This window comes from Podarcis muralis, chromosome 17 (assembly GCF_964188315.1).
Source record: "Podarcis muralis chromosome 17, rPodMur119.hap1.1, whole genome shotgun sequence".
Taxonomy (NCBI): domain Eukaryota; kingdom Metazoa; phylum Chordata; class Lepidosauria; order Squamata; family Lacertidae; genus Podarcis; species Podarcis muralis.
Window position 1 is genome coordinate 18459688 of NC_135671.1, and position 28000 is coordinate 18487687.

Genomic DNA, 28000 nt, shown 5'->3' on the forward strand with positions numbered 1-28000 from the left:
ACACAAGGCAAATTAATACTTAGTTTGTAAAATGGCTTTTTATAGAGGTTTTCCTCTATATCTTTTGATATGTGCAGGTGTTTTTTCTGGAATAATATTGGAGACACACTTCAAACTACACTCAAAAACATTTGTGTGTCTACTTCTCTGTCTACTCCCAGCAAGTGGATGGGTAGGCGGTCTCTGAAAACTAATCATGGGAAGGGTTCCTCCAGCTTGCTTCCTGCTCATTTGCTTCACATTTCTAAGATTTCTCAGAAAATTCTTGGAGTCTTTCCAAGAGTTTTCTGAGGTCACTTCCAGATGAATCGTATATTGAGCAGGCGTTCGGATTCGTTTTTGCAAAATTGTGGAGGTTATACGCTGTTGTTGTTGAGTGGTTGTTATGCTCTACTTTCCTTACCACAAAAAGTCTGGATTGTGCTGGAAGTTGCTTTATCTCAATGAACACACCACTTATCTTTGCTGTGGGCTATGAAGGTGCACTCTTATTCTGCAAATGCCATGTGTTGGCATCTACCCAATTGTGTGAAAGATTCACGCCAAAGTTCAACATTCTGGAAGCGCCCTCAGAGAGAACTGGAAAAGACGCTTGAGTCTTTGGCAGCTTTCTGCCAGCCCCCCAGCCCCCGAGTTCTCCATAATCAGTCTGCCTTCTCCCCCAAAATCTGCTCAGTTTACAGAGGCAGTGAGTGATTGCAGGATCATTTTTTAAGACTGAAGTGTTTCCAGCGACAATGAAGGATTCTGAGCATACTTAGAAACTTCTGTTACTGCCAGGAATCTTGGGTGTGGTGCTATCCATTCTTCCTGTTTGGGTATACTGAACAAGGATAAACTGAAAATTTTGGTTTTCAGGGCCACAGCGGCAATGGATGGCTTAAGAGTGAAGCTTAATGTTGCCACAAGTCCCCCCTCAACACACACACACACACACACAGAGAGAGAGAGAGAGAGAGAGAGAGAGAGAGACCCCACAAGGTTAATTTTAGGAAAGGGGCAGTCAGTGGATTCATCCTATTGCAAACCAGACTGAAATTTGCTGGGGGTCTGGGCTTTGGCAGTGGAGTAGAACCACTTGAGGTGCCATCATTAACACTGCATTTGTTCCAGGCAAAAACTTAACACTTTTCTCAGACGTTTGATGAATTAAGATTATTTTTCTGCCCACTAATGGTACATTTTCATTGCTGAAGTTTTTACTGCTGTTTCATTAGGTTTTATTTAGGTCACTCTACAGCTTTTAATATAATGCAATGTTCTTCTCTTTTTATCTTATACGATGCTGTATTCTTTTTATTTTTAAATGTCCCTTCGTGTGCCGGGTGACTGATAAATAAGAATGGTGCTATGTGATCTCTGGGCTAACATATCTATTATGTCGTGTCGTCACTGCAGATATGTCTTCTCCTACAATGAAGAAACCCGAAAAGCCTTTGTTTAGCACTACATCTCCCCAGGATTCTTCACCAAGACTGACCACTTTCCAGCATCACCATCCAGGGATCCCGGGAGTTACACACAGTGGTGAGGATGCAAGAGGGATGGAAAAACTCTGAACCCCGAGCTAGTCTTTCCCCAGCCACAATAACACCCCTTTTATTGACTTAATGCTCAATTTAACATTCAGCACAAAGTTACATGAAGGGAGAGATCCTGAGAATTTCAGTGTGCTTTAGCTAGAATAAATCTCTTGAAACCAGGGGTGGGGGGTGGGGGACAGACTTTTACAATCCCACCCCACCCCAACATATCTATATTATATGTCACAGAAGTTTATTCACTGCTATATGCTATAGTTTCCTGGGATGACAAATAATCTCAAAATGGATGTGAATCTGTAATTCTATGTTACCTGTTAGATATTGTTCCTCCCGTGTTGAAATTAATTATCATAATGAGATTCTAGTGATAAAGAGATTTACATGCAGAACTTGAGTAAAATTATTTCCTTGAAAATAAGTTCATATGAGTAAAATAGCAGTTAGGATTTAAACAGGCAATTGTTAAAGCAAATAAGAACAAAGAAACAAGCACAGGATAAAACATGTGAATAGAGTACGAGATTAAACACAGATAATTGATGAATAAGAACTGATAATTAAAACAGATAAGGACTAAAAGACACGCAGTTCAGAATAAAAATAAGGGAATGCTTAGGTTATGAATCGCAAAGGCTTATAGTATTGATAACTTCCTGAATTTAATCTTTCCTTTTCCAAGGGTCTTTCCATTAGTAAGCCGTAGAATACATTCCATAGGTGCAATATTAAATTAATAGCACAATCTCTTGCATATTTTCTTGGAAATAAGTCTCATTTTGCCCACCCATGTAAATGTGTGTAGGATTGCAGCCAAAGACATAGCATGCAATTTGAACAGGTTTATTTCAAAGGCTTAAAAAAGGGTGTTCTGAAAGGGTGAACTATAAATAGGAAAATGATTTCTCTCCAACACAGATTTCCTCAGTTGATAGCAAAATAGTTCCTCTCTGTTTCCTTGCTACTGATCTAAACTCAAAACATGAAAGGATTATTATTATTTTTTGCTTAAACAACTATCCCTTAGCGTTGCATATTTAACTGCCGCCTTCTTTACTAAGAGAGATCCCAGAAGGACCTAACAACCATCTGAATCTTCTCCTTCGGGCACATAATACCCCTAATAACTGCACTGAGAAAATAATGAATGGGATCTAGAGGAAAGAGGTTGGGGAAATTAGCATAAGCAGAGGAGAGAAAAGGACACTTATAGAGGAAATGTGTATTTGTGGAACAGCCATATGACCCATCAAAGAAAATAAGTGCCAAGGAAACAAAACTGCTCAAGGAAACACCAAACAAGATCCTTCAGAATGTCTTGCAGCACTTCACATTTGTATGTTTTTTTTTAAAAAAAAAATTGAAAGCATCTCCTTGAAATTGCTTTCAAGCTTTCTCCCTGTGTGCTACGAAACAAGCATAATTGATAGTTTAAAAAATCTTTAGTATTTTAAAACTGACTCTGCCATATAACTTACAGGGTCTTAGGCTATGTACACAGCAAGGTGTCCCCTCTGACCCATGTTTAAAGCCTCTTATTTATGCTGCTGTTCACACTACAAAGGGAGCAGGGTGCCAATTCACTAAAGCTGACATCTGCACATGCGTTGTCATCAGCGCATGTGCCACAGCTTCCTGAAATGCACACACCTCAGCCTAACTGCAGCTTCTGTTTTCCAATTGGATGGAAGCTAGTATGAGGCACAGAACATTGACCAGGAGTATTTTCCAGGAAATACATCTGCATTGTGGGCAACAGCATGCGCACTTGACTTCGAAGACCAGAGGTGGGAGGTGTGCTGGAGCCAGTGTAAGCAGTAATGTGTACACAGCATTAGTATCAACTTTGTCTTTAGCTGAAATGCTGAAGACGGATTGTTGCACTTAGGAGAGCATCATCATGAAGTTTTAAAGCAAAGCACTTAATATCTCATTAGCTGCTGGAGTTTTGATGCAGTGATGTGCTTTGAAAATCTATAGATACCATGGACCACTTTCTCCCTTTTGTGTATCATTCCACAAGGGTAGTCTAGTCCAATCCCCTTGCAATCTTTTAGCCCAAACTGTGATCCTGAGATTAAGAGTCTCATGCTTGACCAGCTGAGCTATCCTTCACACATTATCCCCTTATATAAATAGTATGTGATTGTTGTGTACACGTAGTGACATAATTTCCATGCCCGGTGCAACAACTCTATAGTAACCAAATATTATGCATTACAGTGTTTTAGACATTCCATACACTCTTGATAGAGAAATTTGTAGGGTGCAGGAGAATTCAAGGAAAAAATTATGTATAATATACAATACTATTTTTGCCCAGTACAGATATTGTCATTGGGCAAGGTATTTTCCTCGGCTCGAAGTTGAATATTCATTAGTATTTTCACAATGGGCAGCTAATTATTCATAGTGTTGTTGTTTAGCAATCCTTCCCCTACCCCCAACATACCGTATTGGCCTGAATATAAGCCACACATTTCCCCCCAAATTCTGATTGTGAAAAGTTAAAGTGCGGCTTATATTTGCGACCTTATGCCGCCGGCAAAATGGCACGGCTCCCCCCCTCAGGAAGCAGCCCAGGAGCGCATAGCAACAGTGCGCAGGCTGCCCACCACTCGAAGCCTCCCCTACATCAGATGAGAGAAGGGGGAAGGGGGGGAGACCACCGGCAAAGCAACATGGCTCCCCTCCAGAAAGCAGCCTGGGAGCGTGGGGCAATGGCGCCCCAGGCTCCCAAACCTACCCCAAGCCGCCGAACTTTGTGGGTGCAGCTTATATTTGGGTCAATACGATACATTAGCAGGGGCGTAGCACAAAGCATTGTGGAATCATTTGCTAACTCTTACAACTCTTTGTTTCCCCTACACAGAAAATTATTTTGGGCCATATTGATAACTAAAATACGTTTTCCGTAGGGCAATAATTTCTATATTTAAAGAAAAGTTTGAATAAAGTATGTGAAATGTGATTATTTGGCCTTTTATGCCTTTAGAAAACAGCAATGGTATATTTAATTAACAAAATTTATAGAACACTTGATTTCAAGAAAACAAGATGTTGCGATCAAATGTTTTTGAGCAACATGAGAACAAGCCTTTTCTGCAGTGCCTCCTCATTTGTGGATTGCTTGGCGCCTTCATTACATAGCTTTGGCACCAAAAACATTCCTCTTCTCCCAGACCTTTGGCTAATTAAGCAATCTGCAGCCTTTTAAACTGTGTGAGCGGTTGTTAGTTACTGTGGTATGTATTTTTGTGTTTTTATATTGTAAACCACACCATGATCCTTAGATGAAAGGTGGTATAGAAATTTAATAAAGAATGATGATGATGATGATGATGGTAATGGTGATTTTAAGATGTTGCAGATGAAACCTGTGAAGAAAGCAAGAAAATAAATCATTATTATTATTTGTCTGATATGCGTTTCTCTTGCCATGTCATGGGTGCAAAGTTTTACCATAACGAAAGGTCCTTAACAAATTCTATTTTTCTTATCTCTTCTAGTCATCTCAACTAGAACTCCTCCTCCACCTTCACCATTGCCATTTCCACCACAAGCTATTCTTCCTCCTGCGCCATCTAGCTACTTCTCTCACCCAACAATCCGGTATCCTCCTCACCTGAATCCTCAGGATACTCTGAAGAATTACTCTTATGACCCGTCCAGTCCACAAACCAGCCAGGTACTGTAGCGCGTGCACACACACACAAAAATAAATCTGTGAGTAATCTTAGGAGGAATGTGTTCTATGAAAGTTCTTTTTTAGATCTGATTGTTGCACCTGTGGTCTACAAGCTGAGTCTTGCAGCATAATTAGTTCAGCATCCTTTTAAAATTAACTATGGATGGATAAAAGTGGAACGATCACTTGTAGTCCAATTCCAACCACTCTTGCTTTTGTGGATCACAAATTATTATATTTGAATGACGAATACAGGATAGTCCTACATTTGTTTCCCCCCCCACCCCACCCCAGGAGTTCTGAACTCAGAATTATGCCATGGTTTTAGTCTTGTGAAATGATAACTGTGGGGAAACGACAAGGGAAACATTTGTGTACCTCGTCCGTAGTTGACTATGTGAGCTTTGGTTGTATACAAGGTTTTCAAGCCTGTGGCTGGTAGAGCGTTCTGACTTTGTGTTTAAGTTGCAACCGTTTATGGCAGTTAATGTGGGTGAAACATAGGGATGAAGTGCTTGCTTCAGGGAGAAACAAGGAATGTGCTAATGTAAACCCCACTAGAGAGAGCAGGCAATCCTATTTATAGACTAGCTAGTGTTAGATAAAATCCTCTTGAATTGCATGCAGCTTTGCAGTGATTTGCATGCATTCGGCAAATCTTTGAACTAGTGGTGGTGGGGAAGTTAAGTTAAGAAGCATTGCACAAAAATGGAAGACTACATTTCTAGTTGTTGTTATTTATATAAAAAAGTTGCAAATAAATGTGCAGCAGTTCACATGTGTTTCCAAAGCAGCAGTGAAGTCATTTGTAACAGACTTGTGTACAGCTGTGCGCAACAGCATCAGAACATGTCATATGCAATCTAGTCGGACTGAAATATCTGCAGTGTGTGTTATTACAAAGTTCAGTTTCTGGTTTCACTGTCTTTTCCTCAGTGCTCCTGTCAAATCCCATAGTTCACATTGGGTGTATTTTAGGTGAATTGCAAACAGATATTCTCCATAATGGATAGTAAAGCACATGAAAATGCATTTTAATTTCCTCTTTCCTTTATAGTTTGAAATTGTGTTAATTCTGTTTTAAGCACTTCAGTTCGTAAGCCACTTTGCGGTTCCAAAAGATGCGTACAAGAAAAGTTAGAGAGATACAATTGATAAAACAAGAACCTAGATATTACATTTAATTCAAGGCAGCATAACATAAGTACCGGCCGGGGGGAACGAACAGCTTGACAGCCTGGCAGAATAAAAATATTATGGCTGCTCTCCTAAAGATTACTGTAGTTGGAAGTGTTTCCCCAGGAAGAGAGCTTTGCCAAACTGCAGCTAGCACTCAGAACGCACTAGTGAATTCTTAGAAGTATCCTAAAATACTATCCTTGAGTTTCAGTTCTACTGTAGCAGGCAGATTCACTATTCCCTGTGCTTTTCAGCCTTCAGGAATGACTAACGCTGTCTTGCCAGAACTGAGTTTTAGTTTATTCATTCTCATGCTATCCATTCTTGAATTCAGACTGGTGCTCAAGGATTTAACCATTACACCTGGGTTGTCTGAAAAAGAAGCAGAAATGAGTATGAACCACATATTGATGATACCTTATCCCATAAGTTTAATATAGACATTATTCAGCTTACAGATAAGATGGAACTCTGTGCAACAGACCTGCCAAAGTTCAACAGCAATACCCCAGCACCACTTTTGGCAATAGACCTAGGATATAATAGCAGAAATGCCTATTTACTGTTTTGATTGTAAATCTGTTACTTGCAGATGTGAAAAGACAGAGCATGTGATTTGTATGCTATAGCAATAGAATTTGAGAAAGAAAGAAACTTTTCTGTATTCATTGAAAACTTGCTTCCTTTGGACAGTTCCAAAAGCCATTGTAGCTATTGGACTTCAATGATGGAACATTCTCATCCCATCCCACAGTAAATGTACGCTCTTACATGCAAGTAAAAAGTATTAATAGCCTGATCCTAAATATACTTGGAATTAAGTCTCAAATTCCTTTGGAACTTACTTTCAATTGTGTGGATTGTGTTACAGCCCAAACAATGCAGAGAGTTTTTTCCCTTAGAGTATTAATCCTAATTCTAAATGCTGAATGTCACATTTTAGTTACAAATTGATGTCAGTGTCTGGATTAAATCTCCCGCAGTCTCATTCATATACACCCACCTATTTTTTTGCTTAGACTGAAACGGAATTGGGACAGTAGAAACTGATTTTATTTTGTGTAAAGTTTCCATGAATAATAAAATCTAATTAAGGCATCCGTTAGAAATCCATAACGTTAATTCAGTGTGGAAAATCTAAGAGTTCTATTGTTGTTGTTTTCCAAACTCATGTCTCAATTAGACATTATTAAGCAAAAATATGCAAATTAAAATTGGTCTTTCAGTGTTGTACATTTTTCAACTATTTAGTGATTGCTTTACTTACATTTCAGTTTTGTAGATAATCTTTTAAACCTATCACATATTAGTAAATTGATAATACTTAAGATTTTCAAGAAAACTTTCAACTTTATAATTGATTTCATACCCTTTTGATGTTCTGCTGACAGCAGCTGATCCCTCTTTAATACTGGGAAACATATATAATTAAGGGGATAACGCTCAAGCACCATTGTTTCTTGAGAGGAAGCATCTCAAATTAAAATAATGATTTACTAATAACTTAAAACAGAATTTACTTTGGAGAGCGGCAGCTTTCTTCCTGTATAATATCAAGATCCCCTGCTTTCAAGTTTTTCAAAAAAGTTTTCATTATAAAGACACATTAGAATAAGATGGCAAGGGCAAAACTAGCCATTGTGAATGTCAAGCAAACTGGCCCATTGATACTTTATTGGAATGTTAGTATCTTTTCTCTATTACAATTTTTTGTTCAATAACTGCTTAGTTCTTGCTCATTGGTTGCATGTAATCTAGATTCCACCCCCTCCAATATATGCAAGAGTTTCACATTTACCTGTTACTCGGGTCTTCCAATACAGTCCATTGTCCACCTAGCTGCTAGATTCTAGCACATCCCTTGCAGTTGTAAGCGCTCTGTGCAGTGCGGTTGTGAAAACGTTGTGGTGATGTGACATTGCCAGTACAATGGTACCTAGGGTTACAGACACTTCAGGTTATAGACACTTCAGGTTACATACTCCGCTAACCCAGAAATAGTGCTTCAGGTTAAGAACTTTGCTTCAGGATGAGAACAGAAATCGTGCTACGGTGGCACGGCAGCAGCAGGAGTCCCCATTAGCTAAAGTGGTGCTTCAGGTTAAGAACGGTTTCAGGTTAAGAACAGACCTCCAGAATGAATTAAGTTCTTAACTGGAGGTACCACTGTAATGCCTGAAAAGGTCTCCAAAGCAAATGTTTCACTGTAATTTTTAATAGCTATCCAGTTTTAATCACTATACCAGTTAAAAGTGCTCCCCTGATGACAGCGACAGAACAAGCCGATCGGGCGCCTGGGGTGGCTCACGTGCCCTGCACCCAGGGGCAGGGCCAGCCACCCGCAGGGTGGGGCCAGCCAGGGCAGGACGCTTCGCGGGGCCTCCAAGGAGTCTGCCTGTCTCCTCCCACTCAGCCACCCCACAGCTGAGGGGCAGGCGGCAGGCGGACCGTTTGGGGCAGCGCGGAGCCTGTGGGAACCCAAGCCACCACGTCAGTCCCAGGAGAGATGCATGGTTTGTGCACGCTGCAGACCCCGCGATGAGTGCCACCCGGCATTTTGTCACCCCCCTCAGTGGTGACACCCGGGGCGGCCCACCCCACCACAACCCCCTTCCTCTGCCCCTGCCTGCTGACCACATCAGTATAAGGAGCCTATAGACCTTTTCAAAATATAGTAGTATATTGGCCTAGCTGTTACCCGAGCAATTCCCCACCATTGTTGAACCATTTGCTTTAGATGATAGAAGCATTGTTGTTCCCACCTGGATCTCACAGTTTAAAATATCACATCTGTTCAACCGCAGCAAATTCTATATACACTTACTAACTCATTACAACACTGGTTATCAAGCTGTTGTCTTTGATTTGGGATTTGGGGCAGCAACAGAGTGTGTCTTCATGGCTCCCAAGGTGGGTACCTGCATGCCAGGTATGCCAGCCCAGTCCTCGCCACAACACCAGCCCGTTCCGCTTTGCAAGGCTGGCATAAGGGCACATACCTGTTGCGTCCTCCTCATGCCGCTCTGCCAGCGCCCCCCAGATAAATGGCCCCGGGGCCATCGCCCTGGCAGTCCCCCTCACACACTATGCCCCAGATTTGGGTAACGGTTGCTTGAAAACTACAGCCCAGTGGTAGCACGTGCCCACTAACCAGTTGGGTAAGCATAAAAGGAGAAGAAATCTATCCCATTTTAATACCATTGTCCTCTTGAAAACATGAGCCAAATTCATTGGCAAGTGTTGGGCTGGACATTCTATCCATCGACGGACGGAGTGTCTGTTCATGAAAAAGAAATTGCTCATGCAATTGAGTGTTTGGATCCAACAAGATGGTTTTGCACAGAGGAAAGGCATACTTACTCTACTGAATCTCAGACTGTTGATGAATTCTACACTGTTACCTTTGATATTTTTTTCTGAATTTTGATAAATTTGGTGGCTGGATGAAACATTGGGAAGGACAGACTTCAGGCTTGTGAGATTTGTTTTGTGTTTTACTTATTCCCTGAGATTTACCCACAAAAGAAATATACTTAGAATTTTCTTTTTTCAGTGGTGCCTCTGAGCAGCTGCTGGTCTGAGAAGATCAGATTTGAGTTGCGCAAACAGTACTTTCACACATAAATCCATTACTGGTTACTCCCAAATTTTCTTAATTTCAGCATTCTGATTTACGTTAAGGGTGTCACTTGCCATTGCAGTAGTTCAACTGGGCGGCAGAAATTGCTGTTGATCTACCAGTAGATTCCAATCAGCTTTCTGCCCACCCTTATATCAAACAGCTTTGTCTTTTAATTATATTTCTGAGTGCATTGGAGTTATATTCTGCAAGATTGGCATCAGCATGTAAAGTCCTTCGGCACACAATGATGCTAGGAGTTCGATCTGTAGGCTGTAGAATTGAAAGAATTCTTTTTTCTTTGTTCAAAAAGAAAAGAAAAACCACATAGGACGTTTCAGTAACCAAAGGGAATTGTTCTATGCAATTGTATGCTTTCAGCCAGACGACTACACTTCATTACATGTAACACACAGATTTTTCTTTAAATAAATTTGGTTATCATAGCTTATAAAAACTGTACATCTGTACAAATGTAATTTCAAATTCAGTTATACTTTTCCCACTTCAAAGCATATTCATTCCACTTGGTTTTCAGGGATGTATTGTGATAATAGTACTATTTTTCAGGTAACAAAGAACCTAGCAGTATTTACCTAAAATTGAACTTTCCCTCCTCGACATTTTTTGGTATCACTCTAATTTAGATTAAGATGACCATTCAAGGTGCATCACGTTGCCCACAGGAATTTTGAAACTAATTGCTTTACCACTGCACTGGTACCTTGGTTCTCAAACTTAATCTGTTCTGGCAGTCCGTTCAACTCCTGAAACCATTCGAAAACCAAAGCACGGCTTCCGATTGGCTGCAGGAGCTTCCAAAAAATGTCCAGCTTCTGAAAAACGTTCACAAACCGGAACACTTACTTCCGAGTTTGGAAGCCAAGCCGTTCAAGTACCAAGGTACCACTGTCGTGAGACAATCACAGTATTCAGTTGGATATTTTAAGTGAAATCAGTTTAAAGATGCAGAGCTAGGTGGGATTTCCACAAGGGAAACTCTCTGCAGGTTTCTCAGTGTAAGGTTAAATGCACCTTTTAAGCAGTCCAGAGATCCAAGAATGACATTTTTCCCTCTTTTTTTTTTTTAAAAAAAGGGGGGGGGAGGCTGTGCCAAATGAATTTAGGGAATAAAAGAACACTTTGCCTTCAGGATGAGTATTTTGGGGTGGGGGCATATATGTGGGCTTGTATTGATGAGTCAAAATAGTATGTATTAGTGCTTCACGATCATTAGCTCAGTAATCCTGTATAAGGCAGGCCAATATTATTCTTGTATTAAAGATGGGAGACCGAGGCCAAGAGAATGGCAGAGAGAGTGGTACTAGGAGCTGGTAGCAACTTCCTTACGTAAGAGGTGCTTTTTGAATTTAGTGAAATTATTTTAGTACATGTTATTATGTTGTAAGTTTCAAGATAGCAGCTTTGTGTCCCACGTAGCAAAGTGGACGACCCCAGTAAACTTTATATGAATTTTTTTAAGGTTACAATCATGATATAGGAATCAAAGCTTGTTAACAGAGTTAAAGAGCTGTGTGTTAAATATTTTGAATGTCTTGAAGCACTGGAATTCTTAGATATTGTAAGCAGTAATTACTGTATTCAAGCAGTATAGAAGTTTCAGATCCTATTTGTTTGAAAGCAACAGCTGTTGTGAAATGGGTGACCAAATACTGCCTTTCCCAAATCAGTAGTAGGCTATAAAAGTGGTTCGGTTCAGCCATTTAGAGGGTTAATTTTCTTGATGTGCCTGGAAAGGACCAGGGTCCATATGAGCCATTCAATTTCTGTTCACTATAATCATTTGGGAACAGTAAAAGGTGATACATTGTTTCAGATAGTGTGGGCCTCCAGCTGTGTCTATTTAATTAATTTGAGCTTGCTTTTTGGTAACAGAATGCTTAAGGAAGCAGTTGATTCTGTCAATGTTAACCCATGTGTTCCTTGAAACATTCTTTGCTTTTTATATATTTTTTTTAAAAAAATATGTTTTGCAAAGGAAATCCTAGTGGATGTTTCGGAGTTACAAAACGTTCTGTGAATGCACAGAACACATAGCAATGCTGCCATTAGAAAAAGAGTTCTATCGCAGTTATCAAACTTTTCCAGAGCATAGGTACCATAAATGTGTATGTAGAATGTATAAATGTATATACACAGTTGTGACGGTAAAGAAAAGGAGGTACTCAGCCATTCCAGCTAATGGCACAAGCAATTCCCCCATTTAAAACTATAACCGCCTTGAATTATTGCTCATTAATATTTTTATCAATAGCACAATTTAGAGTCACAATTAGAGGCGGTGGAACATTCTGTTCTCAGCAAAGTTTCACTCCCTTTGAAGGAAAAAGTCCACAGTCTTGGAAGAATCATTTTGGGTTCTGGAGGCTCAAGCAGTAAGACTGGGAAATACCAGCTTTTCAACATTGTGATGTATCACCAGACAAACATTGTGATATAGTGATACATCACGATGTTGAAAAGTGGAGGGAGGAACAAACTTTCTTCTTTGGCAATCACTCGTAGCCAAGTAAGATTGTCTTCCATGAACATGGTCTTAACAGTGAGTCCGTAAGTGACTGTGGAGGCCAATTCTGGATCCACACGTCCTTCCACAGTGGGGACATTGGTTTCCGGGTGGGAGTTGATCATGGTGAGGGTTTGCCAAATGTGCCTTCCTCTTAGCATGTTTCTCCTTTTCATCCTGAGTTTGAGCGTCTTCAAAGCCCATGACACCTTTGGTAAAGGCTGTTCTCCAATTGGAGCGCTCGCAGGCCAGTGTTTTCCAATTGTCGGGGTTTATACTACTTTTTTATAGATTTGCTTTGAGAGAGTCTTTAAACCTCTTTTGTTGACCACCAGCATTACACTTTCAGAATAGAGTAGTTGCTTTGGAAGACGATAATCAGGCATCCGCACTACATGACCAGTCCAACAAAGTTGATGTTGAAGAATCATTGCTTTGACACTGGTGAACTTTGCTTCTTCCAGTACACTGGGATTAGTTCGCCTGTCTTCCCAAGTGATCTAAAAAATTTTTCGGAGACACCGTTGATGGAATTTTTCAAGGAGTTGGAGATAACATTTATAAGTGGTCCATGTTTCACAATCATACAGTAAGGGTTGGTAGTATAATTGCTTTGTAAACAAGCATTTTGCTTTCCCTGCGTATGTTCTGGTCCCCAAGCACTCAGTGTAGTACCATGGCAATGAAAATAATAGAACTGGGGTGATAACACAACCATGTTTAACACCTGATCCCACTGTGATAGTTCACTTTGAGAGCCATTGTTATCTGCGATTGTTGCTGTCATATTATAATGGAGGAGCCAAAGGATGTTTACAAATTTATCTGGGCAGCCAGTATTCAAAAGGACAGTCCACAGGGCATTATGATTTAGTGTGTTGAAGGCCTTAGTGAGGTCAATAAGCACCATATACAGGGCATAGCTGTCAACGTTTTCCTTTTTTAAAAGTAAATTCCCTTATTCCGAATAGGATTCCTCGCAAGAAAAGGGAAAAGTTGACAGCTATGATACAGGGTTTGGTTCTGCTTTCTGCATTTTTCTTGAAGCTGTCAAACAGTGAAAATCATGTCCACTGTCCCCCTAGAACAGCCTTTCTCAAGCTTGGGTCCCCAGATGTTGTTGAACTACAACTCCCATCATCCCTAGCTAGCAAGGCCAGAGCTCAGGGGTGATGGGAGTTGTAGTCCAACAACATCTGGGGACCCAAGGTTGAGAAACACTGCCCTAGAAGGTCAAAAACCATTTGGGGATTCAGGAAGAGTAGCCTCGGATATTGTTAGGAGACGGTTTGCTAAGGTCCTTCCAATAATTTTGCTGGCTGCAGCTAATAAAGAGATGCCTCAATTGTTTCCATAATCCATTCTATCACCTTTTTTTTTAAAGAGATTGATAATTTTGGCATCCCTAAAGTCTGCTGGGATCTCCTCTCTCTCCCAGATTTTTTTGATCAGCTTGTGAAGTTGTTGTGTAAGTTCAACTCTGCCCACTTTGAAGACTTCGGCAGGTATCGTTGGCTTTGTTGTTTTTCATTTGGTTAATAGCGGTACACAACTCTCCCAGATATGGAGATACTGCAAGCTCATCTCTAATTTGTTTTTGCAGAATTTGTGAGAGAACCTCAGCAGCTACAGGGGAGTTGCGGTTAAGGAGATGCTGGTAATGTTCTCTCCAGTGCAATGCAATAGCTTCTTCATCTTTTAAGTGTGGTACCATCTGTTGAGCGTAGGGGGCATATGTCATGATTTATTGGCCCATAGATGGGTTTTTTGGCTTTAAAGAAACTCTGTGCATAATGAGTGCCGGCTAAGTGCTGGATCTCTTGAGCTTTTTTATCCTCCAGGTGTTCTTTAGTTTTCTGGTTCTTCTTTGAACCTCAGTCTTAGCATTGCCATAGGTTTTTTTTCTTAGTGGTGCAGTTTCTAACTCTTTGCCAGATCTGAAAGGCCTTCCTTTTCTTGTCAATAATGCGTTAAATCTCACTGTCATTCTCATCAAACCATTCCTGGTGTTTCTAGGTTTTGTATCCAATGGTTTGTTCAGAGTCTGCAATAATGGATGTTTTTAGCTTGGTCCAGTGTTCCTTGATGTTATCAGGGCACTCCAAAAGCATATGGTCCTTAAGAGTCATTTGGAAGCAATCCTGCTTAATGGGATCTTGAAGGGCTTGAGTGTTCATTTTGCGCCTTGGTTTCCTTCCTTGAAGCCTGCGTTGAGGTATAATCTTGATAGCCATTATGGAACATATTAATCAGTGATCTGTTCGGCACTCGTCATAGCTTCGGTAAGGAGCACATTACGGCAGTCTTAAGGTCGGACAATTACATATTCTAAGAGGTGCCAGTGGTTCACCGAAGGGTGCCTCCATGATGTTTTTAATTTATTGTTCTCGAAAGAGTGTGTTGGTAATAACAAGGTTGTGTGCTGCACATATAGTCAAAAGTAAGATTCTATTCTGGTTGCTGTTGCCAATTCCTTCATTCCCAATAGTCCCAGAACACGGATTGAAATCTCGCCCAACTCTTGCATTAAAATCACCCAGAGACCGGTAGATTCTTATCTGCTGTGGCCTTCATCCGCCTTCACAGCTGTTATAACATACCTCTTGTTATCTTCTGCCTGTTCTGCCGTTGAGGACTTCTTGGATCATTCTTTGTCTAGCTCCTTCTCTTTGACCTTACCACCTTGGGTGACCCTGCTGGGAGTACGAGACTCCCAACGGCTTCACTCACAAGGGGCATAGGAACGTGCAAGCCCACTCATCATGACAAGGTGAGACTAACCCAATTAATAGAAGATGTGCCTGCCTTACACACTTCAGTAATGCTGTTTTCATCACTGTTTTGCTTGCTGTAGCTTTGCAATGTTGCTCTGAAAATATCCCATGTTGCTGTTTTATTCAGTAACAAATACTGTAAATTTAAAAACTACGTATACCCAAGATTTCATTCTAATAATATTCAGTTGCAACGAGGCATGGGGCCTCCATACCATAGCACCTCTCACTGTTCAATTTTCTGTGTCTCATCATAACCTCTGCAGTCAATACACAACCTGTTTGTGTTGCTGTTTTGACGCTAAGTTCATAAATCAAACATGTGCAGACAGGTGGCTTGGTGGCTGCTCACCAACTTTGGGATAAATTTATTCCCAAGGGACACCAGTTCCTGATGCTTTTTCCAAGATACAAGTGATTTGTTTATTTATTTTAAACTTGAGACGAGCACTTCACATCTGTGAATATGGATTGGTTTGTTTTTGCTGTACTTTTCAGCCCCCACTGTCATTAATACTTTTCACTAAAGTCACTTCCTTTTACCACTGTGTTTCTGTTACAGTCATACCTCGGGTTACAGACGCTTCAGGTTGCGTTTTTCGGGTTACGGACCACTGAAACCTGGAAGTACTGGAACGGGTTACTTCCAGGTTTTGGTGGTTGCACATACACAGAAGCCCTAAATCGCGCTTTGCGCATGCGCAGAAGCACCGAATCGCAACCCGCACAGATCATGTTCGCAACCCGAGCATCCACTGTTATATTAGTAAGAATATACTAATATGCTTTCATATGCTTTCATTTTCTGGAACTATCAACGAGAAAACGCTGTGAGTACCTAGATTTAGATTGCCCCAAACATTTGGGAACAGCTAATTAAAGCCTTAGAAATCACCCAAATAGTTTTATTGTCGTAACTTGGAAGTCAAACGGAATCCGTTTGGAAAACATTCGGAAACCAAAGCGCAGCTTCAGATTGGCTACAGGAAGCTCTCCTGCAGCCAGTTGGAAGCCGCAGGAGCCCCGTCACACATTCAGCTTCCAAAAATAGTTCGCAAACCGGAACAGTCACTTCTGGGTTTACGGCATTCAGGAGCCAAAACGTTTGAGAACTAAGCTGTTCGAAAACCAAGGTATGACTATATTAACTAATGCATTAACTTAAGGAGAAGGCCATAGCTCAGTGGGAGAGCCATCTGTGTTTCATGCAGAAGTCACTTCAAGGAATATCTTATGCCTGAAATCCTGGACAGCTGCTGCTTTCCAGTACTAAGCTAGATAGATCAGTGGTCCAACGCAGTATAAGGCATTTTCTAATTTAAGGGTATGGCAAGTGTGACATCTTGCCCCTGCAATTGAGAGGGCCATGGCCATGTGATGTCAGCATGCCCCACGACATGCTTGTGCCATGCACATATGACGTGAGAACACCCCGCAGTGTACATGTATGTCTGCCGGGCAATTTTGAGGGGGCTTGGCCCGCTCCTTGATAATTTTGGGGGGCTCTCAGCCCCCCCAGCCCTCCCTAGATGGTGGGCCTGGGGTATAGTGTATTTGTCTCAGCAAATTTAGCAGGAAGATATTAGTATGCATTTCTTCTTCTTCTTCTTCTTCTTCTTCTTCTTCTTCTTCTTCTTCTTCTTCTTCTTCTTCTTAAGTAATTTGGATTCGTTTTTGTTTTCTATGTGTTTTGTTGGGGGGAAAGGTTTAGATGGCAACCCATAGCAAATAAAGAGAAACTGGATGTTTATAGCCAACAGCATGAACTGTGGGGCTACTCCTATCGTGGAGAAAGCTTAAATGTGACTTGCAAATAGTCTGTTGTTGTGTCCAAGAAAAAGAAGACAGCTGAACTGTGTGCATGAAATTCTGTGTATGTGCACACTCACATATGTGTGCATGTGTTTATTTATAAATGATTTCTCTTCCAGCTGGTAGCAGAAATGGGCTTAGGTTTTCTGCAGCGACTTCTTCCCATCAGGATTATGTTTGCTCGTATCTGGTTCCTGTGTCATGTCCAGTCATTATATACAGTTCTTGATCTAGCCACTTTTCTGCTTCCTGAACGCCAGTTGATTAGTTAGTGCATTTTCCAGTGAGCTATCTAGGTTTTAGGCATTTTACAATTATATTTCAGTGACCTTTTGATGCAAATAGCTGAAGCAATCAGTTATGAAATTGGTCTGATTACTAGAGAAGTGAAAAGAAGTTGGAGGGCAGAGGAAGCAGTGTGTTCATTTTATATCTGAATTGTTTCGGCTGTTTGCTACATAGCAAAATAAGCATGCAGATTTCCACCTTCCAAACACTCTCTAGTTATCAGCCCAATTTTAGTTTTAGGCCTGTTTCCTTCTCCACTTAATGAATTTATGTTTAGTTGATCTAGAGGGCACTTCTAGACAACCTGTGTATTGAGCATTCATCCTGATTTGTTTGCAGGGAGATCAGATGAAAGTTGTTTCTTTAATGAGCACTCATTCTGTTATGTTTACAGACAAGTTAGATTATGTTGTGTTAAGGCAAATGTTATCTCACAGTTTCGAGTGCATTTTCCTGCCACTTCCCTTATTGCAAACAGTTAATTTTTTATTTTTTTTGGGGGGGGAGTAGATTTATTGCGCAATAATTATTGCCTCCCAATCAACCCAAATTGCACAATCTGAATTTGCCAACGTTTGACTGAATCCTACCCCAAAATAGTGGGAGTCTGGAAGCACCTCTAGAATTTTACTATTGCCGTTGCATATCTAAACATAGGTAATATTTGATACTTACTCAGGATCACTTGCCGTGATCTGAATAAAAAGTGTGTGAGGAATTATTAAACTCACAATCTGCACTGTTTAATTTCAAATACATTGTTAGAAACTTTTTGGGGGAATGTCTAAGATACATATTGAGGGAATTCTTTGTGATGCCCACCACCCCATGCTAGATAAATAAATAAACAAACAAATAAATAAATATGTGTGGCCTCCTTAAACCCTTTAGAATTATCCAGGCATGAAGTATAACAGGGGGAAATATTCGTTTATTTAGATTCATATACTGCTCTACCGCATAAGATTTCAGGGCAGTTCACAGAATAAAATACAGAATAAAAACAAGTACATAAGTAAAGCAAAATGGTGGGGGGGGACAATAACCCTCCCTTCCCACACAGACATTTAAAAGGCTGAAGAATATTAAGCAGCCAAAGCTCTGGTTAAAGAGGAACATTTCTACCTGTCGCCCAAAAATATATAATGAAGGGACCAAGCGAACATCCCTGGGGAGAGCATTCCACAAATGGGGAGCCACGATAGAGAAGGCCCTGTTCTTGTGTTGCCACCCTCTGGACCTCAATTTGTACTGTTTTTTTTAAAATAATAATAATAATAATAATAATAATAACAACAACAACATCAGTAGCACTTCAGTCAGATAGAATAATGACCTTCACTAGTGAGTTTCTTATAGGGTAAATAGGCTCCCTAAATCTTCTTTCCTTTGCAGAGATAATAATAATAATAATAATAATTACTATTACTTATACCCCAACAGAATTTAAAGCACAATCAAACATTGAAAACTTCCCTAAACAGGACTGCCTTCAGATGTCTTCTAAAAGTCAGATAGTTGTTTATTTCCTTGACATCTGATGGGAGGGCGTTCCACAGGGCGGGCGCCACCACCGAGAAGGCCCTCTGCCTGATTCCCTGTAACCTAGTTTTTCTCAGGGAGGGAACCACCAGAAGGCCCTCAGCGCTGGATATAGATATCAAAGTGACACACGACAGCATTGGGGTTCTGGAAAACCCTAAAGTAGATCGCTCTCTTGAGCATTACATGTATATTTCACAAGGCGTTCTTCTGGTTTTGTTTTGTAGCCTAACAACAGTGGTCAAGTAGTAGGGAAAATGCCTGGCCATTTTACTCCAGTTTTGGCACCCTCTCCCCATCACAGTACGGTGCGGCCTGTGACCCTGACCATGACAGACACTAAACCCATCATTACATCCACTGAAGGTGAGGCATCTTCACCTACAGCAACCAGTAAGTATTTTTCTAGGAAACAAACGCTGTCCATCAAAAATAAATCAATCAAAACCATTTCAAGTTAAGGCCAATATAGGTGCCTTTTCCTCCTATTTGACCAGGCAGATGCTCCAAGTCTGATAATAAAGGACACTGACAATACATTTACTCTGTACAGTTATAATAATTCAAGTTATTGTATGACATTTGTGACACGGCAATCACAATCTCAGGGCAGGAAATCAAATTAATCTGAGCATCAATTGCCAGGAGAGAATGAAAGCTTGATTATTAATTTAAAGATGGACATTCTCGTGACATTGAGAAGCATACTCGGATTGGAAGCTTTTTAAATTTGCCAACACCTGGAATCCAAAAAGGGAGCGAGACAGACAGGAAAAAAAGAGATTCATCTGATTCCTCCCAAGTGAGCTTTTATCCAAAACATACTTAATCAGACACATGATCCTCAATTAACCTAAGCATTTTAATTCATTAGAGCTGATACTGAACAATCTATGTGGGTTAACTATATTTAACGAGAGTTTGAAAGTTTTGCATTTGCTAATTCGCTATGTTGAGTACCGTGGGTTGTATCCAGCTACACAATTGCACACATGGAACAACTTTCACATGTGCAGTGGAACCTCCCCTCCTCATGCAGAACCTCCTCCAGTTGCTCTGGGTATTCTCCCAAACCTCTGGAGCAGATGTTGGAGGGCGTGCACGAAAGTGAGGTGCGTAGAAGTTCCACACGTGTAATGATTTAGTTGAATACAAGCCCATATAATTATCCTATAGCCTTCAATGGAATTGAAGACATAGACATGCAGGGTGTATCAACCGTTAGAGCCACTTCTCAGGAATACAGCAGCCACAAGGAGAGTCCTGGGAACTTCTTCTATATGCCGTGGTAGCCACCCAGTTGCTGCAATTAAGTGGTCGCCAGTTAGGTTGACCCTGTTGAATGAAATGCTCCTAGCACCAGTGTCTGCCAGGAATGTGTGGTTAGTGGCATGAGAATTTTGCACACAGGCCAAGCCATGCATTATTTGCTTACATTATGGATGTCACATGAAGTCACCACTACCTCAAAGTGTATCTTGGCAGTTTCCATGTTACTGTTCTAACACATCGTGGTTCTACATTAACCTCCACGTTAGTCTGAAATTCAACATTGCAGCTGTAATAAAAACACCACACAGACAGACACATACATACATACCCTGTCACTAACTGAAAAGTATTGTTGCAATCATGTAATGACAAGTGACTTCTTTACCTAGATACTGGTTTCAAATTAAAATTTCTTAAATGTCAATATCCCACATATACTTAAACACGTATGGTTCCATCTACATACGATGGTAGGACAGTAGCAAAATTTCTATTAGCTTAGATAAATCTAGACTGCTGCCCTTTTGTATAATGTCCATTTCATCTGACCACATCAAGATAGAGCAGAGTATAAAATAATGGAGTCTATAATCCTGTATACATGAGACCCCCAGGTATAGGGAGGTATATAAATTCAATAGAAAATAAAATGTACCTGGTATTAAATCCCATTGAACTCAGCAGGGCTTTTCAGTGGACTTTCATCGGATTGCACTGTTAGCAGAAGCAGAAGTAATTACCTACTAATTAATGAATTACCATATTTTTCCGTGTATAAGACTAGGTTTTTTTACCCCAAAATTAGGGTTAAAATTGAGGCTCGTCTTATACACGGGTAGTGCTAAGGGTTTTTTTCTTAATTTGGAGCCCCCCAAAATAGGGCGCGTCTTATACATGGGAGCGTCTTATACACCGAAAAATACAGCAATTAATAGTGTTGTAATCTCTTCTGATTTCTTAAGCGTGCACAATTCTTGAACAGTAAAGAAGTTTTTAATTATCTATTCTTATTCTACCCTTAAGAATAGAATGAAACTAGAGCTTCAGATTTGACTCTGAGTATTAGTTGTTTCATTATATCTCATGTGCCTTCCAAGCAATATGGCACTAGTTAAGCAGTCACAAAATATTAAAAGCTTAAATAGTGTTTAAGGACGCAAGGGAACCCATCACATACACATCGCAGGTGCATTTCTTTGAGGATCATACTTTAGGTCTTTGAGAAAGGATATGATTAACACATGGCGAACATTGTGTTAGCAACATTCCCTTTGTGCATAAATGGATTCCATTTGTGCATAAAAATTGCATTTATTTCAACATTAAATATTAAAGGAGTTTTACATATCTAAAATGTATTACTTGCTGTGAATAGATGGTTCTTTAATCTTAACATTTCACCAGGAAAAAAATGTAAAAGATTTTACCACTTCTATTTAAGCCTTGTTAAAAACTACATAGAATAATACGCACCATGGAAGAATTTCTTCTATGCATCTGGGATTGGCTGATCTATAATACTTTCCAAAGAGATGCTTTCAATTTTATTTCTAATGAATTAGAATTGGCCAAAAGATAAAAGTGTCACCAAAATGTGACATTAAGATAATTCACAGTGCTGTTACCTATTCCTAGTTGTATATCTTTATCCTGATCAGTGTGTACCAAAGCTGATTTAAATGGCTTTACACAACATTTCACAAGTAAAAACTACTTTTGCTGAAATTATATGGAATAACAAGTGTTCCTTCTTCATAGAAATATCACTTTACATGTAAACATGTAATCCATTTTTATGGTGGTTATTCAGTAAAATGTTCTTTTAAAAGGAAATATATAAGACGCCATTTGTTTGTTTGTTTTAAATAGAAATATAATACCATTTAAATCGATCCTTTAGTGCTTATCTATTTGTTCTTTATGCCATTGGCAGTAGGAAGTTAAGATCACCTTACTATGAAATTGATTCAGGTAATGTAGATATTTTCAAACTAGGAGTCAGAGTAAAACAACCCACTTCTTTTGACACAATCAGAAGTTAATGACTTTCAGTCAACACACAACTATTTTCAATTCAAATGGTAACCTACAGGGGAAAGGTGAATCATTCCATTAACCACACACATGGGGAAAAAATGTTTTAGGAGCTTCTACATTATAGGACAGTTTTCTAGAACTTACACTAAATACATTTGCTCCACAGTTTTCCGGTGTACAAAGCGCGAACATTTTAGATACAGTATTCGTATAATAATTAGATGCTGCTTATATTAACTTCCAGAAGAGGGATTCCTAGATCTCCCTTTAGAAAAGGGGGGGCATCTTTTATGCCTCATTTTAAAAAATAGCCTTAGCCAGGGCTTTTAATCAGCTGGAACTCACTGGAACTCAGTTCCGGCACCTCTCAGGTGGGAGCTATTGCCATTCTAAGAGAACAAGGGAGACATTCCCTCTTTTTCTAGGAAAAATAGCACTGACCTTAGCTCGGTTATGTTCTAAATCTGAGTGGTACTACGAATAAACCTCATTCTACTGTAGCAAATTGTTAGTCTCTGAATTTTGTTGTTTATGTGACTGCATTGAATGAGCATCTGGCTTCACATCTCTTAAAGTGTACTGGTAAAAAAACAAAAACCTTTTATCATGTAGAGAAATTGTCCCTGGCAAGGAAGGTGGCCCTGCCTTCATTCAGATTCCATTGAAGTCCATAGGTGTTATAAAACTCTATCCCTTAGTCAAATTCGTTCTTCGTAACTCTGAATTTCTCGTGCTTAAATTATACAGGGTAGAAATGGATAGGTGTCTATCTTCATCAATCTGTTTTGTTCTTCCTTAATCAGCCTACACAGCCTCAGGCACATCCCAAGCCAATCGATATGTGGGACTAAGTCCAAGAGACCCTTCTTTTCTACACCAACAACAGGTGGGCAAGTTTCACATAGGTATAAACAGTAAAAAGACGAGTATTTGCAATAAGTCCCTGCATCCATGTTTCCATTGACCTTAAAACTAGAACAGGATGAGTACCCTTAAACAAAACCTATTTGTATTTCAATATTTGGATATAAGATGCTTCCGTAGGGTTCTGTAAAGGCTTTTCCACGGTGAATCTTTCAGTTACGTTATTTCTAAACTCCTGGAAGTTGAATATATATGAATGCCTCTGTGAAGAAGCAGTGAAGAAGAAGTCAGAATTAAGTAGGATTAAGCAATACAATAGTTGATTCTCCAGCTATTTGATATTGTTTGATATTTGAACGTATACATTTATAGTTCTGAAAGAATAACAATACAATAAAATTCAATTGCAGAACATCATCATTCCTAGATTAATACATTTGGAGTGTATTGTTGATTTTACTGTGACGCAAGCTCCTTTTTGTTCCAATTTCTTTTACATCATTTACATTTCAAGTAGCATTTTAGATTTCATACCTCATTGATGCTGTAAATTTAATGAAAATAAATTGTTCGTCCAAAATGACAGCTGAGATTAATAGTGGCTAATAAAACAACCCAACCCACCATCAATTAATAGTAGGGGCATGCAATACTGCCATACTGCTAGTTAGGCATAGAAGAAAACTAAATTCTGAAGCGTCAGAACTAAAATGTGCTTCATGATGATGCAAGAGGCTGTTTTTACAACTTACACAGTTCTGAAGCCTAATGTTGCCTATGCATACATTCTTTGTATGGTGATATAGTTAGACTGCTGCATCTGGAAATTGCACCTTAACCACCGAGGCCCGAGTGGCGTTATACGTATACCTTATGCAGAATTCAGTGAAACTTCACTCAAAATAGCTGATGCACAACAAAGGCTTTCTTGTTCTTTACCAGTGAGACTTCACTGAAAACATCTGCAAAGAGAAAATACCAAATAATGTTTGGCTATTTCAAACCAACTATTTAAAGTTTCTGATATTATGCTTATAATTCGACCCGTATGCAGTCACTTGATTTTAAGTACCGTATTTTTTGCTCTATAAGACTCACTTTTTCCCTCCTAAAAAGTAAGGGGAAATGTGTGTGCGTCTTATGGAGCGAATGCAGGCTGCGCAGCTATCCCAGAAGCCAGAACAGCAAGAGGGATTGCTGCTTTCACTGCACAGCGACCCCTCTTGCTGTTCTGGCTTCTGAGATTCAGAATATTTTTTTTCTTGTTTTCCTCCTCCAAAAACTAGGTGCGTCTTGTGGTCTGGTGCGTCTTATAGAGCGAAAAATACGGTACATACTTTCCTTTCTAAACAAAAAAACAAAAAACAAAAACCACACACTCTTTCCTACACTGGATTTAAGAAATCTCATGGAACTGCAGTATTGACTTTCTTTAAGCTATGTTAGGCTGCAGTCCAAAGCCCTGATCTTTGCTGCTTGAGAGGATTAGGATTTTGCTTGCTACCAGCACCAGAGTTCATGTTGGCAGAATGAAGCATAAGGCCCCCTCAAACAGAATGTTAGCAGGACCAGCCATGTATGCATCTTCTGGGTCTTGAGTCAGTTAGTTCTTTGGAGACCATTTGGGCTCGCTTTGCTGTGCCACACTCCCCAATTTTGTACCCTATGTGGCACAAGCTGGCAGCGCTCCAGTATGTCCCAGTCCCTCGTTAGGACTGTTTTGCCCTTCCATCTATTAAGAAAGGGAGCAAAACGATTCCACACTCCTTGGTACTCTCTATCAATCTTGACAATATATGCAAATAAGCTCGTCGCAGATTGGCAGTCCTCATGCTACAAACTCCATGTTTCCTCAATACGTTTTCTGATTTATTTATTTATTTATTTTAAAAATTTGTCTTTTTGATAGATTGGGTTGCATACGACTGTGTCCCTCTATCAGTGGAAGGCTCTTTGACCAATCATTACTTTTGTTGGCTTTCATAAACAGAAAGGGTGTGCGTGTGTGATGTGTGTGATTTTTGCATATCGCCCTTTTGTAAATGCAAATTGGAGAGCCAGCAGTTTCAAAAGTACTCCAGCTCTCCAGAACAGATTTTGGGGTTCAGCAGGAGGTTGCAGAGGGCATGCGGTATTAACAAAAATAGTATCCCACCCCTTTCCACTCAAGTGAAATTTTGCCCAATAAAAAAGAATTCCACTGGTAGAGGCACACAACGAGATACAATCCAATATCAAGACATTAAGAAAATGCTATAAATGTGTCTGTATCTTCATGCAGAAATATATTCCTTAATATACCTTAATATATTAAGGTAAAGATAGGAGAAAGAGCTGGAGAGTTTCATAAAGTATTACTCTTTAATGGGTATGAACTTGCTGAGAGTTGAAAAAGCCCATTACAGTGGTACCGTGGTTCCTGAACAGCTTGGCTCCCAAACAAATTGGAACAAAATAAGTGTTCCGGTTTGCGAATGTTTTTCAGAAGCTGAATGTCTGACACAGCTTCCACAGCTTCTGATTGAGTGCAGAAAGCTTCTGCAGCCAATCGGAAACCGTGCCTTGGTTTTTCCAATGGTTTCAGGAGTCAAACTTAATCCCGGAACGGATTAAGTTCAAGAACCAAGGTTCCACTGTATAGATCATAGACCCAGGCAGTCATCTATTTGCATAGTACGGGAACAGGCCCCCTGTTTTACCTTCCACCAGGCTCCTAAAATAGCTTGTGATGTGAACATGCCACTTGGATTCCCATATGCGCAATGGTCTGATTTTTACCATCTCTTTAAGGTGGGAGAAATGTGCAGATTAGAGGTTTTATGTAGGAAACTAGTCACATCACATTAGGTGCATATAGGTGGAGGGCCCCCCGTTCCCACTCTGCCACACAGATGGATCATCAGGTAAGTATGTGAAATGGGGCAATAGCCCCCTGCAATCCCAAATATTCTTCATTGTGTAGAATGCGAGCTTGCAATATTTTCTTTTTATTATTATTTAAATGTAACTGCAGTTGGAGAGACGTGAGGTGCTAAAAAAAAAATAGTGAAAAGGTATTTTGCCATTTTCTCCCCCCCTCCCCAATTCTGTAATTAATTATATGTTTAGGTGTACTTTTGTGTACAACTTTTTGCCCCAGTATATGATAATGGTCACAAACTCAGTGACTATATAGGAATAAACAAATGCATGGAGGATAGGTCTATCAAGAGCTGCTGTTCAGAAGCAGTTTAGTACTGAGTACTAGAGGCTGTCAACAAACTATAGGGAACAAGGATGCCAACTCTATGGAGCTGAGGTGTCTTCTCCCCCTCAAAAAATATCTGCTGGGAGGGGTCTGGGCCATCTCATTGTTAAGGGGCTGAGTTCAGTGGCTGGCTCCTCCTGAGCACAAGAGAGGAGGAGCTGCCGGCAATTGAAACTGCTGCCCTGGGCTCCACACTCAGCCTCCTCCCGTCGCATGTTGTCACACACCCATAGCAAGCACCTGTGAAAGGGAATGACCTTGGCTATCCTGACTTCTTTGCGAGTTTCAGGTTGAACGTTGCTAAATGCAACAAGTGAAAGGACCATGGTCTAATCAAGGAAAACACCATATTTTTCTGTGTATAAGACGCCCCCATGTATAAGATACCCCCTACTTTTAGGGACCCCAAATCTAGAAAATGGGCACATGCACTATCCCTGTATAAGATGCACCCAGATCTTTAACCTTATTTTAAAGTAAAAAACAAAACCTGGTCTTATACATGGAAAAGTAAGGTAATTCTTGGGTTCTTAAAGATACTTAATTGGGAAATAGGTTAGATTTGCGGCTGCTTTGTAGAAATAAGATGCTGCAATTAGAAAGCTTATGAGGCATATTTAAAAAATAGGATTTCCAACTGCAGTCGTACCTTGGATCCCAAACGCCTTGCAAGTCGAACGTTTTGGATCCCGAACACTGCAAACGCAGGAGTGAGTTCCGGTTTGCGAAATTTCTTTGGAACCCAGACATCTAATGCAGCTTCCGATTGGCTGCAGGAACGTCCTGCAGCCAATTGGAAGCCACGGCTTGGTTTCCGAACGTTTTGGAACGGCCTTCTAGAACGGATTCCGTTCAGCTTCCGAGGTATGACTGTACTTATTTGATATATGGCTCTTACTCCTAAAAATGTCTCGGAAATGACAATGCATATAATGTTATTGTCCTGTGTGTGATGGGGCAAGGCAAAGCACACATGCAGAAATTGCCTAAATTACTTCGACAGAGTAAAGGTTATGCTTTGGTAAGGCAGGAATAAGATTGATTTACTATGTCCTTTCATTACTTTACAACAATTTAAAAGAGACCACTTTTCCTGTGGCAGGTCCTAAATGCATTTGGTTTAAAGTAGGCCATGATGAATGAAAAGAAAAATCAAGGGGTACATGAAATAAAGGCAATCAATCATTTTATATTAGTTGAGAGAAATTCTAAATTAGAAAGCCAATGGTTTTAGTTCCAGAGAGGTGTTTTAAACATTCACCATTCCTTTTAATATACTTTGACCCCTTAGGAATAAATATTGTCACAGGTACATTCTGTGTTTCACAGGAGGAACCATTGGAGAGATTTATTCTCTCAGGTTATGAGAGGTATTGACGTTTATTCTTGAGTGCTTTTTTATTATTAAGTAACACAACACAGCCTATATAAATTGTAGTAATGACCATAAATTTAGGCTGCTTGTATAGTTGATGATTCTCCTTAAAAATAGTCTCTTCAAAAAAATAATAGTTTGGTGGAATTTCCAATGAAGCAATTTATTACTGAAAGTTGCTGGAATGATTCCATTGATGGGAGCATTATAAATATAATTTTGAGAGCTCATGTGC

General features: G+C 40.0%; 1 protein-coding gene across 16 annotated transcripts in view; it reads left to right on the top strand.

Annotated features, from left to right (window-relative positions):
• The window catches only part of NFIB (nuclear factor I B), a 298687-nt gene that overhangs the window by 244185 nt on the left and 26502 nt on the right, over positions 1 to 28000 (top strand). For 6 of the 16 annotated variants that reach the window (XM_028711819.2, XM_028711817.2, XM_028711825.2 and 3 more), the window contains exons 7-10: positions 1399 to 1527; positions 5051 to 5229; positions 19198 to 19363; positions 23083 to 23165. In XM_028711819.2, coding sequence (XP_028567652.1) covers positions 1399 to 1527; positions 5051 to 5229; positions 19198 to 19363; positions 23083 to 23165 — 557 coding nt within the window. The remainder of the gene's footprint in view (positions 1 to 1398; positions 1528 to 5050; positions 5230 to 19197; positions 19364 to 23082; positions 23166 to 28000) is intronic. The other 10 variants (XM_028711820.2, XM_028711818.2, XM_077921161.1 and 7 more) reach the window with 3 other exon arrangements.